Below are 16420 nucleotides of genomic sequence, written 5' to 3' on the forward strand. Positions count from 1 at the left end.
CTGTAAAATGCAATATTTGTTTTATGAAACATACATGAGCATTTATTTTCCAATGGCATTCTGAATTGTCACAAAAAATGTTCTTTTTGCTACTTTCCTCCAACAGACTTCTTTTTGCTTTCTTTGGGTGACTGACCTGACTTTCTACTTTAATTCTCTTGTCTTTTTGCTCATTTGTGTGCGTAAACGGGTTAGTGCATAAGACTATTGGTACTGAGCACTATGTCTCGCTAAGTGATTTTCTTGTATTGTTAAAATTGCACACATCACTTTTATGTGAAGTGTGGTTAGGATACTTTTTATCCTACATTTTTCTAAAATGGCTTTGAAGTTACTTTTACAATGTGCTTAGGATGGATATTTTTCTACCACGTTTCATATTTTTTACTTGTGCACTTTGGCATTTACTGCTAAAGGCTACTAAAGGTGGCACTAAAGGTGGCTACTTTAAGATGGCTGTACCACAGGGTTTTTGCTTGTCCTTTGGCCATCTTGTTCTTTGCCCTTCTTCCTGCCTTCTCAGGTCGGGAAATTCCATATATGGAATGCCCTATCCAGTGTAAACTGCTGCTTTTGAGGGTAAAGGGGCGTTTTGTGTGTAGGCCTGGATGTGGGGGCTGGGACTGTCTGGTCCCAGTTCACATTCAGCTGCTTGAATGTCTGTTGCTGGGCAGATTTGGTGGCCAGTGTCTATCCAGGATTGGCTAGCCAACTGGCTGTTTGAATGGTGCAGATCCTTACCATTGGTGGACCTGGGCAAGCGTGCACTCCAGATCTTGGATAAAAGGTGACCTCTTGCAGCCATTCTTCGGAGCCAAGTCCTCCGACCCAAGGACGACCCCTGCAGCTGATCTGTGCCATTTCCGGTTAAACCATGCTCCTTCGCCTAATCTAAAGAAGACCCTATTCAGTGGTTTGCACTGGATTGGTGGCAACAACTATTTTCGACTCCTTCTGAGACTTCGGAAGTGTCCCTGGACCAACCGGTGGACTGACAAACTCCCTCCTAGGCTACCCCCCTGCAGCCTTCACCAAGTGCATCCTTGGAACTTGGAGGATCTTCAACTTGTACAACAAGGCGCCTTCTCCTGTCTTTTCAGCTTATTTGCATCATTGGAAACCATGCAGGACCTGCTCCTTTGTTCATCCCTGGAAGATTGCCTGTCATCACCTGACCGTGGTGACTTTCGTTGCAATTCATCATTGCATCCTAGAGGTGTCCTTATCGCCTGCACAGTGGAAGTCTTCATCTTTTGTTTATTTGGGTGTTCTGCTGGAAAGTGACGAACTGATTCCTAAGCCCCATGATCGGCCGAAACGAAATTCTACACACCGCGATCCCTGAGCCTTCCGAGACCGGTCCAAGCACAAGACTGTGTCCCCATCAGATTCTGCAACCTCAACAGTGCTCTTGGGAGAAATGGAAGTCAGTGGGGTAAGTTAACATACCTGTTCCTACCCCCCTGTTCTCCATAGGGTAGCATGGGCGTAAAGTTCTCTCCCTAAATTAGTCTTTACTGACTTTGTCGATCGAGACTGTCAATGATACTTTTGTCCTATCTTAGTGATTGGGATTAAGTTAGACTACCTGAACTTTACCTTTTTGACTTTATGATCATAGCCACTGGCATTGTCCAAATCTCTTAATTAACTTACCAGTGAAGTATAACTTTGGAACTGATGACTTTTAGGGTACAGGGCCCAAATTATCCTAGTGTTGGACTCATTGTTTGGGGAGGAAGCCTGCGGTTATTTTAAGTGCCTTTACTGGATTACATGTGTTGAAGTACCTACCTGTGTTGCACTGGTTATTAAAGTATCTGTTTTCTCTTCTGAGGGTTAATTTAAAAACATTTTTTTTATGTGTGACAGTATTTAACTAGGTTTTACTTGCTTATTGTGTATTTTAAAGTCCTACAAATAACTGTACTTGTGTAACTTGATTTATTGGTGATCCTCTAAGAGCACTAAGTATTGCCGCTCTGCTACCTTACCTTGATTGGGTTTGGCTAAAATCTGTGTCTCTGTTCACCATAATAGGGTGGCCTGCCAAATTCCACCCACGGGTGGATTTTGGAATCCATCTGAACATGAAGTGCTTTTGACTATTGTTAGCCTTTCGAAAAATGACGGAGGGGTATGGGTGGGAGGCAGGGGGTAGGAGGAAGAGGGAGGGAGGGAGGGAGGGAGGGAGGGAGGGTGAGAGAGGGAGACACTTTGAATTAAGGGCCTGCAGTGTAGTGTGTTCCTAACAACTTGTAAATGAGTACGAGCAAAGGGCTAAAGTACCAAATTTACCACAATTTGTCCTATTTCTTGCATCCTTTACACTGTAGTTGTATCCCCATGCATTTATAGAAGTACTAGTCTTTCTATTGATTTGAAGAATGTTGTGAAATGAATATCCTGCTTGCTGGACTTTCATTAAAGATGTAATAGTGAGAGGTTTTTCTTGACTCACCTTTTAAATATTTTTTTTACCAATATGTGGTTGTTTTTTTTTTAAATGTTTTGTGTTCACAATAGCAGCTGATGGTGACAAGGTGATCCCAACGGGGCCACAGTTTGTCAATGGAGTCATTGTGAAGATCACAGGAGTTGAGCCACTGCCAGGGAGAAAAGTCATAAAGGTAAATGCCTTAGTTAAATATCATCTTTCACTTACTCACTCTATTAGGGTGATTCCCACCCACCCTCTTTTTATAAAGGAAAACTGTCTGAATAAAGAATGCTGAAGAAGTGGGATTGCGAATGTGTTGTGACGGGACCATCCAAACATCAGATTCTCCAGCATGCTTACCACTCTACAGTCCCGTGCTGTTCCAGTTGTAGTGTCAGGGTGAAAGTCTTGAACTCTGACTCTGATATGAGCCCCCTGATGTTTTGTTGTCCTGATTTATTCTTTTCCCTCTACCTTTTCCATTAGTGAATCGTTATCACAGGCCTCCGTAAGTGGGCTACTCTATTAAATGCACCCCCAACCCCTGAGAAATCTTAAGCCTTTCAGAGTGGGGTGCCTAAAAAGTACTTTGTGTTGACTTGCCTCGTTAGCTGTGCGCGCCCTAGAAGATGGTGGCAGCAGGAAAATGTAGCAGGTAGACCAATGCACTTAGATTCTTTAGTAATAAAGGAGTTGACAGGCATCTTGGAATAAGATCCCCTATGAGCGGTTTGCATTGGTATTCCTGAAGGAGCTATACAGTAAAACCTGTCCCCTTGTGTGGTGTGAGGAGTCAGAAATGAGTCGGACAAAGGTTTGCCATGATTTTGGTTAGGCTTTTATTGAAAATAAAAGGGGTTGGAAAAAGGCCTCTGTCTTTGTTCTAAGAGGATTTGCCTACCTAAACAGAAACTAAGGCTCTGTCTGCGTCAGGATGTGAAAACGAAATTGTTCTGTGTCTAAATTCTATTCTGAGCCTCACACTATAAAAAGGGGATTTGTCTTTAACCTTGATTGGTTTTGAAAAAGTGTTAATAAAGGAAGGAAAAAGGGTTTAAACAAAAAGTTTCTTCAAGGATAAATTTCAGGTTTCCAGAGGGATTCTTCTTTACTCCTTGAGATGTTCATACCATAGTTCTTTGGACTAAGTACAACACTTGCAAAACAATTGTTTAACTTCACAACTTTGGTTTCTTTTCAGGAATAGTTCTTTGGGCCTCTTGGCCAAATGCAAAGCTTGTGCACAACAATGTTTGTCTTCACAGTTTCTTTAAACACAATTCTTTGAGCCTTTCTCAGCCAAGTGTTACACCTGCACATAGAACTGTTTTGTTACAATCCTTTTAATGGTCTGGAATATCCCCCTACTAGGACCTTTATTTTATATTCTTGCAATTATCTGGTGTACTCTCCTGCCAGGACTTCTGCTTCATACCACACACTTCTGACTGGTATACTTCTCTGCGAGAACCTCTGCTCTTCTGGGTTCCCCACCCGCTCCCAAACTAGTCTGTATATAGTATTTGATAATGTATCCTCCTGATGTTGTCCTTTTTACACATTTGCAAAGGGTTTTACTGCAACTTAAACTCCCCTTTAGTATGTCCATCTCTTTCCTCTGTCTCATTTAAGTAACTTTCAGATACACGTCTTCGGCCTGTTCGCTGATATGCCCTGGTTGCTCTTTGGAGGACTCACCGGCTTCAGTAGCCTTTAGTTTCGTCTCTCGTGGTCGGTGAGGGAAGGGTTCCTGCATGCCTCTCTCACGGTCTTCTTTCCTTCGATCGCCGGTCCTCGGTGGCTTTATCCTGACACGTCTGCTCTCCCTTTGGCTTCAGTAAGTGAACTGCTCTTCCCCTGTGACTACAAATGCCCAGCAGTTTTTACCTGCTCCTGGCATTCCTGCAGCACCTCTCAGTTTTGCAGTTCCTTTGTTGTTCTGCGGTGTGACGTTCGTCCCCACCATGCCGGTTCTGGCTTCTCGCCTCTCCGCTCCGTGCAGAGTTGTTGCTCTCTCTCGCCAGTCACCACAGCAGCTGTCCTTCATCCTAGATGTGGGCTGCTTAAATCTCCCGGGCACAGGTGTGTGACACTAGGCAGTCTCCAGGCGCTCGCACAATATGCTAATGCTTACCTTCCATGAAGACAGAGCCCATTACCAGATAAGGCATATATTTCGAACGGATGTGTGGAATTCAAGGTTGAATTCACATCCTATATTTTTACCCAAGAACAAGCCAAGGAATGATAACATAGGGCGCACCCCTATGATTGGGTGACCGCACATGTTTGAAAATGTACCGGTTTGTGATTAAATGCTGAGTTGGCACTGAACTGCTAACATTCCTATAACCCAAGGAAAACTACACCAAACCATTGTCCATTACTGAGAAGAGTCCTGAAGCAACAAGAAGCCTGAAGATGTGTGGAAGACTTGTTGAAGCAGTCTGCCCAAGGTCACTCTGGAGTAGGAATAGAAGTGAACCAAAAAGGTAATGGAACTGTGGCCCCATCGTGTCTGCTTAGGCATGGTCGTGCTGTAACACATTAAGTTGTTGCTGCAGGTGCAGGTTGACAGTGAAGTGGGCTGAATGGGCAAATGGAGGACGCTGTGTATTTATGAATTTTTCCTGTCAGTCATTTGGAACATTTATGTACTGCCTTGGTGTGTAGTCTGTTGTCTCTACTTGCTGGTCTTATCTCTGATGGAACTTACCTGAATAGATTATGATTCAACAGGTGCCTGAAACAAAAAAATCCTGTCCTGACATGATTAGAATTTGGTAATACATTCCAAATCCTGGTCCCCGGATTTAATCTGTAGTCTTAATGTAGACTGGCTGTCCTAGAGATGAAGAGTGTATGGTTCATCTTAGACCAAAGGCTCAATTCTGGGATATACAGTGTGATGCTATCCCTAAGGTAGATCGGAGCATCCCGAAGGGTGCATTTAAAGATTATGCAGAGACTTTTAAGCTCAATTCTAAACTCTGGTACAAGCCACAGCAGCTTTCAGCAAGCCTTGGACAGCATCACTTTTCATACTTCAAGAAACAAATTCGATTTGAGCCACCTAAAGTTTGCTAATATGTTTTATTGAAGTACCCCCCATGCAATAGTCCACACAGCTAGTGCTTAAGGCTATTACTACAAATGCACACTTTTCCAATGGCATGAAGGATCAAATCCCACTTTGCTACCTATTTTAAAGTAGCATCATTTGTGCATGGCCTGAACCTTTATCAGGTATAATGTCGAAGCATCTACCTTGAGATGATCACTTGGCATGTTTTCCCAAAATATAGGAGGGTGGGGTGTGAGGAGGGATTCCTTTGTCTGGTTAGCAGAACCTCCATCTTCCCCCCCTTTGGATAGGATAACCAGCTGAAGTCACTCAAGCCTGGGATGCCATTCAGGCTTCATGAGTGTACAGCAAACGGAATTAGCAGTAACTGCTATAGGGCGGTAAAAGGAAGAGGTATGCATGGACTTCAAAAAGAACTGCTCCAGAATGTTGAAATAATAGTAACAATTATTGGAACTGTTAACAAAAAAAGGTAGTAGAACTCAGTTCCTGATGGTTTCCGCTTACTTTGACCTTTGCTCTGAACGGGGATCTCTCTTGGGATTGAACATGAGCAGTGCTGCCTCCCCTTGACCAAAACCCCTCTGCTCTCAAAAGAAGCTTTGCTATACATGGTAGTGTTAGCAGACCTATGACTACAAAAGACATTCTTCAATCAATGAAAGCTTAACTTATAGCCCTATGGGCACAGTGGACCCCAAACATGCCTGAAATGCATCACTGAGCCATAGTCTGCACCATCTTGCTACTGAACAGCATCATCAAGCCCCCAGAATTAGCTCACCTTCGGCTCTGACCCTGCAAACAGACCATTTCCATGCAGCTTCTGTTCTTAACTATTCTTGAGCACCAATAGGCCACCCATCAGTGGCAAAAGTGCTGTTTACTAGTGCATTTAGTATAACCTTCAGACATGGCCCTATGCAAGAGTGAGTAGGATAAAGATGTTGCCATATGATCAGGTGTACTACCTACCTCCACACTAGGGCTACAGTTAAGTGAACCAGAAATCACTGGTTTGGTGTTTTGTTTTGCATTTGGAAGTTGGATGTGGCACTGCCTCTGTGATTGAGTAGCTAGCAAAAATTGCAATGAATGAAGCCCTCTGCTTGGGATCTGAGAAGCTGTTAAACCTCCTATCCTAATTAAACAGCAGGTCCCCATTCTTACCTGGTCAAACCAAGTAACAAGTCATGAAGGACAGATGAAAAGGCCTCGTGATTGCTCTTCCGATTGGAACATTTTCTGTTCCCTACACTCTTCCAAGGACTTTTCTGATGATAAAGGTCTGCCCAGTATCTGGACACCAGACTAAAAACCACAGACAATCGAGAAGCCAGCCATCAGATCCTTAACCCAACATGCAGAGCCAGTTGCACACTCAAGTATTCACTGCTTCCTGAAAAGCCTTTCTGCCCAGTCCTTGCACAGGCATGACAAGAGATAGAAGCACTGGACACAGAATACTGTCAACCAACAGAGCCTGAGGCCTGTGATTGCAACCCAAGTTTTAGGACTAAGCTAATGTTGAGGTGCAAACCACAAGCATTGTGCCATCCTCAAACCTTGCTTAACTTCGTCTCTGCACTGTCTCTGGTGACTAAGAGCAAAAACACATGCATGGAGATACCTAGTAAGCAGTCTGTGGCTTGCCATTACATAACCTAACCAAGAGTGGAGCGAGTCAGGATGCCAGGGCTAGCTGTTCTAAATTGACTCAATCTTCCCCCCCTACAAGGAAAAAAGAAAACCAAGGAACACATTAGCATGCAGTATCAAGCAAAGAAATATGCTGTCATTTTAAGTGAACTATTATTCTCCAGTATACCATCATGCAGTCAGCAGTCTGCCTCTGGGCGCTACCGAAAGCCCTGGAATCTTTTTTTCTCCACCAAACAAGTGAACATTGTCCAAGTGTTTTAAAAAAATGTTATTATATAATGCACTCAAAATGGTGGTATAGCCTCTTGCTAGACTGAGTTTTTGTCCGCACAAGGGCATAATTACAGTTGCTGTGGCTCTCCTTTCCTCTGCATCATGCTGGCATAGCTATAACAAACGTGCTGCCTGTGTTGGGGGAGGGGGTGAGAGTCCCAAGCAGCTGATGGTAACTGTTTTCTGAACTCCTATACCATAAATGAGTGCCCACTTTGCTAATTGCTCCAAACACATCTTGCTGGTGGTTGACCAATATGAAGGGATCCTAAGAGCCAAGGTGGAAGTCTCAAAGCACTGCAGGATCCCAACAGAGAATTCTACTTGACAGTCAGAGCCTCCAAGAGATCCAGGAGAGAATTCCCACAGTGAGGAACCCACACTAACTTGCTGTGTGTGAAACCTTTGGGAGGGGGATACGGACGCAGGCTCCAGAGAGCGGAATCTTCGGGTCAAGAGTTACAGCTGTGCCGCCTCACCATCTAAAATTTGCTGTGGCTGGTTAACTACAAACTTCGAAAGACTGAAGAGATATTAGTGTCTGTCTGACCCGATGTCACAGAATGGGATTTCTACAGCAAAGACGCCAATAGAAACCTCTCCAGGAAGAGAGACTGCCTCCATTGAAGGCAACGCAAATGTTTGTACTGTGATCCCAATTCTGAATGACCCTGACTGGTGCTAAAGGCACTTCCTGCACCCCCCCTTCCGACCCACCCCAATCAAAATTTTGATCATGACATGAAATTGATACCACATTGCCGAAGTCTACCACTCGTCAAGGATTTGCAATTCCTTAGATTTTCCACTGAGGGAGGCTACTCTGCCAAGATGGTTTACTTTAGATCCAGACTGGAGAGGCTGCTCACCATGATCTTCAGGCTGTATTCTGTGAGCGGGTCTGAAATGTGAGGGGGGCAACTTTGTCAAGGTTCTTCAAAAGGTGCCTTTTTATTAACTCAAAAGGTTGGTTAAACGTCTCGCAATCCCTACCCTAATGAGGATTTCCCTTCCTAAAATAAAGGAAACACTGTAACAGGTTCTTTCCCTCACACTTGAATACACAACAAATCAATAAGGATATATATGACAAATCAACAACAAATATAAAAGTGGACTTCACACTGTAATAGCTGCTTCTTCTGATAACATGGGTGATTGCCCCTTCCCAGATTCAAGCAGACTTTTGTTTGACTGTTCAAAAAGAATAAGGAAATCCTATCTCATAGGAAGTTCTACTTCAGATCTCTTAATCCAAATTGATAAAACAAAGTTCCAATTTGGATTCCACGGGTGGTTCCCAATTGTTTAACAAAACTTCCTTCTTGCTACTTGTAGTCAAAGTCTTTAGACTGCTTTTTGTCAACAACAATGTCCATTTCAAATAAAAGATCTTGAAACAGTTTCTCATTGATAAAGAAGGATTCAACAACAAAGAATACTTCTAAACTTAATTGGCTTCAAAACAAATGTCTTTGTCAGGATATTTTGACACCACGTTTAGTTCCAGTACTACTTCACCAAAACATTGAAGTGATTCTTCAAATGCTTTCTTCATAAGGTTTTACCCCACAACAGTACTTGCATCAACATTCACCTGGTTTACTCCCATGCCAGGTTTACAGCTTCTGCTCTTCGTTCTGGTGTACTCCCATGCCAGAACAGAACCAATTGTCACAAAAGTTCTTGGATCTGGTATACCTTTTTGCCAACCAAGACGAACTCCTGCTGCTTCCCGCCCTTGTATACTCTCCTGCCCGAACAAGACCAATTGGTACAAAGTTCTATGGCCTGATGTACTCCCTTGCCAGGCCAAACTACTATATTCAAGTACTTCTGTGGTAAGGGTCAACTTCAAAGCTTTTAAGAATGTTTTGTGCTTCACAATTAGATTTAAGGAATTCTTCAAGGGAAACAAGAATCGCACTGGTGCTATTCAATGCACTTATGTGTTTTCCACATGTAAGACAGGCAATGCACTCCTTCTCCTGAACCTCTTATCAGAAGGCCAGCCCTCATGCCAATCTTGTTTCACCTCTATTATTTACCAGACGCTGATAATAATTCTTCTTCACACCCTTTTGGCTTAGGCAATGACTGTTTAAACCACCTCTCAGTATAACAAACTCTACACAAAGGTAACGTTCTTCACTTAACATTTAAAGGCTCAATGATATTCTTTTGGCTTGGGCAACCCTTGGTGTTTGTCAATTGCCTAACTTTGAGTCTTTATTGGCTTGGGTAGTAGTGGTTTGTATGTTTTTAACATATTGCCCCTTCAAATGCTTTCTTTCTACTGTAACCCAATATATTATAATTACAGTCTTCAGTTTGGAGGTTTAAATTATCTTGCCAACACATTGATTTTAAATCAGCTTGGTATGTGTCATAAATTTGTTCGGTATTCCAAATAAATACGGTCTGGATATGATCAGCGGGCACCTTGGAGCGCTCTGGGTTTACAGTTCTGCCGTGAATTCACCGGTTGTACCGTGCGTATCCGGCTGCCTTGCGTCTTCCACTTCCTCTGGTCCGAGAGGTCTATGTGACTTTGCAGCCTCTCTGGTACGACTTCGTGCAGATCGTATCTTTCACTTTCCCAGCATTCCTGCAAACGCTTCACAACAGGAAAAGCGAAAAGAAGTTGCGCTTTCTGCTGCGCGACCTCTGCAGGTGAAATCTTGAGCCCCAGCGACCCTCTCGGGACTGCCTCCTACATGATTTCTTCTGCTGCAGCTTTGTGGAAATGTTAAGGATTTCAATCAGGCGACACACACCTTGGTCTCGGCCCTTATATGCAGTGCACGACTGAAATGCTTATCTTTCTAATATGATATAGATTCAATATTTAGATGGTACACCACTCATATCACACACTCTTTTCAAATACCCCAGTTCACAATGGACCATGAACCAGGCTGGTTGGTAAAAAAACATTCTGATGCTTGTTAATCTGCTTAGAATCGCATGCTGTGCATATGGTCCGACATCCACTGGTAACCGCAGAGTATTGCATCTTGTCTTTCGGGCCTTTGGCATAGGCGTGTCTGTAACACTATCCCTATTGTGACGTGTAGTGTACCCAAAATCCCTCACGCGCCGAGGTCCCTCAGATTGTTTTTTTCCACCCAGATAACCGGTCGTCCTATAGCGGAGCTCTTGCATAAGAGACCTTGTTTCTCTTAAACCGACTTGGCGGTTATTCCCCGTTAAGTCACTTTGACAGCAGGAACAACTTTGACGAAGACTGCAGGAGGTTTGTCTACGGCAGTGGATTTCCGCACCTAAGATCCGGCGGTTGATGCATCCACGTGGTTGGGCCCTCTGGCCGACCTTCACAGTAGGGAGAGTGGGGGCGGGGTGCCCATATTTTCGTTATGTCTTTCCTCTTCCCCCCTCTAGGTCTGGTCATCTTTCCCTTTTGCTATGGCAAAGACTCCTTTTAGGGTCTGCCCTAAGTGTAGGGTCAGATACCAGTGGAAGGACATACACAGGACGTGCAACTCCTGTCTCCCCTTAAATCACGACGAGGCGCAGTGTGCAGTTTGTAAACTCCTTCGGCCTAAGACCCTTAAAAAGCGCCGTTTAAAGCGGTGGGCCGCATATGGTATGTTGCGACCGGAACCCCCTCCCCCCACCGCCACATCTGCCGAAAGCGACGGGGGCCCCTTCGATGACCAAACATCCGTTGCAGATGTGATGGACCTTGAGGCGGACACTTCTAGGTCTGCCACGCTCGTCCCCGACCGTTCAAGGCCTGACACTAGTCTTGCTTGAGGGACAACAACCGGCGACAGGGGTGTACAAAGAACGCATTACACTAAACACATAACCCCTCCGCCTATTTCAATGGGTACGTCGAAAAAGGTGAAAGCGCCAGCAGGGGCATCGAAAGTTGCGGCGGATTACTCTGATCGTTCCGATCAACATCCTTCCCAGCAGCAGCATTTTGCGACTGGGCATTCCAAAACAAACAAGGACGCTACGCCTATATCGGGTTTACACGTCAAAGTGCAGAATTTTGACACTCCGACGGGCCCAAGAGGCCCGGTAGGCCCAAAAATTACGACTAGGCCTCAAGGCGAAAAACCGACAGGCCCTCTAACGGCGGAGTAGGCAGTAAATCTACCGATAGACCTTCGGACCCACTAACTCGCGCTGATTCTGTGGTAATCGAACACAGTATCGCAAGAATTACTTCGACGGTTGGGCTTATACCTGTTCCGTCGAAAAACCTGGGGCAAGCTGCGGACAAATCTTTAGATACGCCATGGTGCCCCGATTCTCGCGAGTCCTATGAGGACAGTCAAGAGCCTCTTTCCAACACCCTGAGTGAAAAATGTCAGCGTCAAAGGGCAGAAGATGACGTTTTTCCACCCGTAGGCCCTTCTAGCTCCTCTAAGTGGACTAGGGAGAAATTTGAAGGGTGTGTGGATCGTGTTGAAAAAATTTTATGAACATCCTTCCCCGAAAAGATATTGTGAAGAACCTAATCTTAAATCTGCTTCACGTTTCCAAGAAGATCAGCCCTCTGTCCCTGTCCATTATGAAGACATTGTTCAGATGGATACTTATCAGGACATTTACAGTGAAGATGAAGAACCTTCCTTCCTGCAGGGCTGCATTGAGGACCAGGCGGATGCCACAGACAATTGGGCAGAGACCCAATAAGTGGGGGCGGACCCATGGACTCTTCCCCAACAAGATCAGGACACTGATTTTCTGTGCATGGATTCTCCTCCGTCCACCACGGCTCGCCAGGCCTCGCCTGTAGATGACCAAATGGCCTTCAATGCCAAGTTAAGGAAGGCAGCTGACCACTTTCAAATCACTACTCAAGAGGCAGTACCTGAGCAGGACTTTGTAGAAGACATTCTCAAGTAGGACCCACCCCCCCTCAAGCTAGGCCATTCCCCTCCTTAATTCTGTTCTCCCTGGTGTTGCCAGCTCAGACCCGGGCAGTGAACCCAAGAGTAGAACAATTATTTCAGCCAGCTCCTTCATACCCTCAATACATTAAAGTGCACGCCACCCCTGATTCCCTGGTAGTGACTACCACCTGCAAACGGGCAGGAGTACCCCTTGCTACGCGCGAGGCGCCTCCGGAGAGAGAATCCAAGAGGTTGCATGCCTTAGGTAAGCGGGTTACCTCGGCTGCCACATATACCACGCGCATAGCGAATAACACTATGCTGCTGGCGAATTATGCTGACTCGCAGTGGAACCTAGTACAGGAAGGTCTCCAGGAGGTCCCAGAACCCGTCGGGTCCAAGCTTCTTACCATTGTGGCCGAAGGCAGGCAAGTAAACCAGAATGTAATAAACACTCTGGACACGGCTGAAACAGCAGGCAGGTCTCAGGCCCAGGGCACTTTACTTAAGCGGCACGCTTGGCATCGTAACTCAGGTTTTAAGCCTGAGACACAGGCCTTGCTTATCAACAAACTCATTGAAGAAACTAACCTCTTCGGGAAGGTGGTCGATGAGGCCCTAGAAACAGCCAAAAAAGAGCATGAGACTTTTAAATCTATGCAACAAATTACTCAAAAACATTCCCGCCAAAGGGGAGGTAATTCCTGTCGGTCTTTTCGAGGGCAGTCCCGTGTAAGTCAGAACAACTATAGTACGGGAAACTTTAATGCTGGACAAACATCAGGAAGCCCCACATACTACCCACCAAGGGGTCATTGACGTGGCAAAGCCCGAGGTAGAGACCCCAACCCTAGAGGAGCCGCAGCCCCTGGTCAGAAATGACCATCAGATCCAGGTCTCCCCCCCCCCCCCCCCCCCTCATGTCATCCCGGTCGGGGGGCGCTTAACATCTTTCCTCACGGCATGGTAGGGGATAACTTAAGACCAGTGGGTCATAGAGATGGTCGCCGACGGGTGCTGCGTGGAATTCACCCGACCTCCACAATTCAGACCACCGCGCTCACAGCGCCTCTCACCGGACCATCTGGAGATCCTGAATCAAGAGGTAGAAGCGCTGCTGGGAAAGGACGCCATAGAAGCTGTCCCTATTCTTCAGGTAAATGAGGGTATTTATTCAGTGTACTTCCTTGTACCCAAAAAGGACCTCACCATGCGCCCTGTTCTAGACTTGTGCCCAGCGAACAAGTTCATAAAACCTCAGAAGTTTTGCATGGTAACGCTACAGGAGGTGTTCCCACTATTCAAACGGGGAGACTACGTGGCAACATTGGACATGAAAGATGCATACTTTCATATTTCAATGTTGCCAGCGCACAGGAAATATCTAAGGTTCATGATAGAGGACAGGCATTACCAATTCAAAGTGCTCCCCTTCGGCATTGCCTCAGCGCCAAGGGTGTTTACCAAAGTCCTGGCAGTAGCAGCAGCACACCTGCGCAGGCTATCCATCCTGGTTAACCCTTACCTCGACGACTGGCTCATAACAGGGGACTTGTATGACACATGTTTTTTGAACACCCAAAAGACCATAGACCTTCTGTTCAGTCTGGGTTTCTCTATCAACGAGAAAAAATCCAGTTTAGTCCCCAGTCAAATAACAATTTCTGGGAGCTCTAAACCGGACGAAAGACTGCCTCGTCTTCCCCTCCAACGAAAGTGTTCAAAACATGCTTTTTCAGATCCCTCAATATGTAGCCATTCGGGAGGTGACGGTGCACAAAGCCATGCATTTGCTAGGAATGATGGCGTCATATATATACTTGGTTCACCACGCGCGGCTGCGCATGCATCCCATGCAAGACTGGCTCAACAGCCAGTGGTGTCGGGCCAGCCGACAATGGTAAGATCTGGTAGTTGTCTCGCCAGCCCTTGTTCTCTCTCTGCAGTTTTGGTCAAGGGAAAACCTTCTGAAGGGGAAAACCTTCACCACCCCTGCAGTGGAAGCCACTCTCACAACAGACGCATCACTCACAGGGCCGGGGGCTCACCTGCTTCAGCAGACAACGCATGGAGTGTGGTCCCCATAAGTAGCATCCAACCATATAAACTTACTGGAGCTGTTAGGGGTGTTCAAGGCATTAAAGGCTTTTCAGATGCAACTACAAGGGAAGACAGTGCTGATTCTAACAGACAGCAATACAGCCACGTATTACCTGAACAAACAGGGGGGCACTCACTCTCCAGGGCTATCCAAGCTGTTCCAAAACATTTGGATGTGGGCTCTCAAACACAAGATGTTTCTGTTGTCCCAACATGTTCAAAGGGAACTCAATCTTCTGGCAGACGTGCTCAGCAGAGATTTCCCTCTGCCCAATAGAATACGAATGGCATCTGCACGAAGACATAGTGTCCAATGTCTTTGCAGAATGGGGCTTCCCAGAGATTGACCTGTTTGCGACTGAACGCCCAACGCCAAGACTACACCTCCAGGTACCCCCAGAACCGCTTCAAGGGGAACGGTCTCTGTATAACGTGGTCAGGGAAATTTGTCTACGCTCCCGCCTGACCCTCCACCCCCGACTCCCCTTCTCAACAAGATAGTGCACAAGATGCACCAGGAACCAGTTGCCATGATACTGGTGGCGTCCATGTTGGCCCGCCAACCCTGGTTTGCTCATCTAATGGAAATGTCCCTCTCCCCACCAGTAAAACTACTCTGCCTGTAGAACATGTTGTCTTGGGACAGGGGGGAGACCCTACACCCATACCCACAAACCCTGAACTTAGCAGCCTGGCTCCTGAGGTCATAGAGTTTGGACACCTACAGCTCCCTCAGAGGTGCATGGACCTACTCAGGGAAGATAGAAAACCTAACACCCGTTATTGCTATGCAAATGGAAACGTTTTGTTATCTGGTGTAAAACCAAGGGCATCAATCCCATTGATTGCTCACCCACACTCATTGTGCTATACCTAACCCATTTTTTGGACAAAGGGTTGGTCTTCAATTCCGTGAAGGTTCATCTGGCTTATCTTTCAGCCTACACCACATCACAACAAAAGCTGTTGTGGTGGAAGATACCAGTGATTAAGGCCTTCGTGGAAGGGGTTAAGAGGATTTATCCTCCCATTTCTCACCCAGCTCCTGGATGGGATCTAAATTTGATTTTAACCAGGCTCATGGGAGTTCCCTTTGAGCCAATGCATAAAGCAAGTCTAAAAGACCTGACTTATAAGACGGCCTTCCCAGTGGATATCACTTCTAGCAGAAGGGTTCGCGAACTACAGGCCCTTTCTGTGCTAGACCCCTTTGTCCTTTGTTACAGTCCACAGGGATAAGGTAGCTCTGCATACTCATCCGAGATTCGTGCCTAAATTTATCTCGAAGTTCCATGTGAACCAATCGATTGAACTACCTACCTTTTTCCAGAATCCCACTAGCATGCCCGAAAGAAGCCTACACACACTAGATGTGTGCAGGGCAGTCATGTTCTACCTGGAAAGAACGAAACCACTAAGGAAAACAAACCAGTTTTTTGTCAGTGGCAGCTGGTAGAAGGGGGGGAATCCGGTCTCTAAATCAGCTATTTCAAGGTGGATTGTCAAATGCATCACACTATGTTTCTCTCGTGCTAAGAGAGAACTGCCCTTCAAGCCTACAGCACATTCTACTCAGGGCACTGGGGCATCCATAACATTCATTGCAAATGTTCCCCTAGAGTCCATTTGCAAAGCGGCAATCTGGAGTTCTGTAAACACCTTTACAAAACACTATTGCCTAAACACTTATTCTAGGTCTGATTCTCAGGTGGGACAAGCAGTGCTAAGACATCTTTTCTCTACTGTTCCTTCTCGCAACCCACCTCCAACTCCGGGTACTGCCCGCTAGTCTTTGCACAGCATGTGATTCTAAGCAGATTAACAAGCATCAGAAGACATGCCTTACCGTTATAGCATTTCTAATGATTGTATCTGCTTAGATTCACATGCGCCCTTCCTACCTCCCCGCTCGGGGTGGAAGGAACATAGACGTCTTACTACTTTTTCTGTTTATGTACTCACTCACTATAGCCTTGGGCTCTCTCCTGG

The 16420-nt window shown here is 45.8% G+C and overlaps 1 protein-coding gene across 2 annotated transcripts in view; it reads left to right on the top strand.

Moving 5' to 3' along the window:
- LARP7 (La ribonucleoprotein 7, transcriptional regulator) overlaps window positions 1–16420 on the top strand; it is a 681751-nt gene that overhangs the window by 546973 nt on the left and 118358 nt on the right. The window contains exon 10 of one of the 2 annotated variants that reach the window (XM_069630982.1): window positions 2527–2630. In XM_069630982.1, coding sequence (XP_069487083.1) covers window positions 2527–2630 — 104 coding nt within the window. The remainder of the gene's footprint in view (window positions 1–2526; window positions 2631–16420) is intronic. The other variant, XM_069630983.1, reaches the window with a different exon arrangement.

This window comes from Ambystoma mexicanum, chromosome 6q (assembly GCF_040938575.1).
Source record: "Ambystoma mexicanum isolate Mex_15411 chromosome 6q, UKY_AmexF1_1, whole genome shotgun sequence".
Lineage (NCBI taxonomy): Eukaryota > Metazoa > Chordata > Amphibia > Caudata > Ambystomatidae > Ambystoma > Ambystoma mexicanum.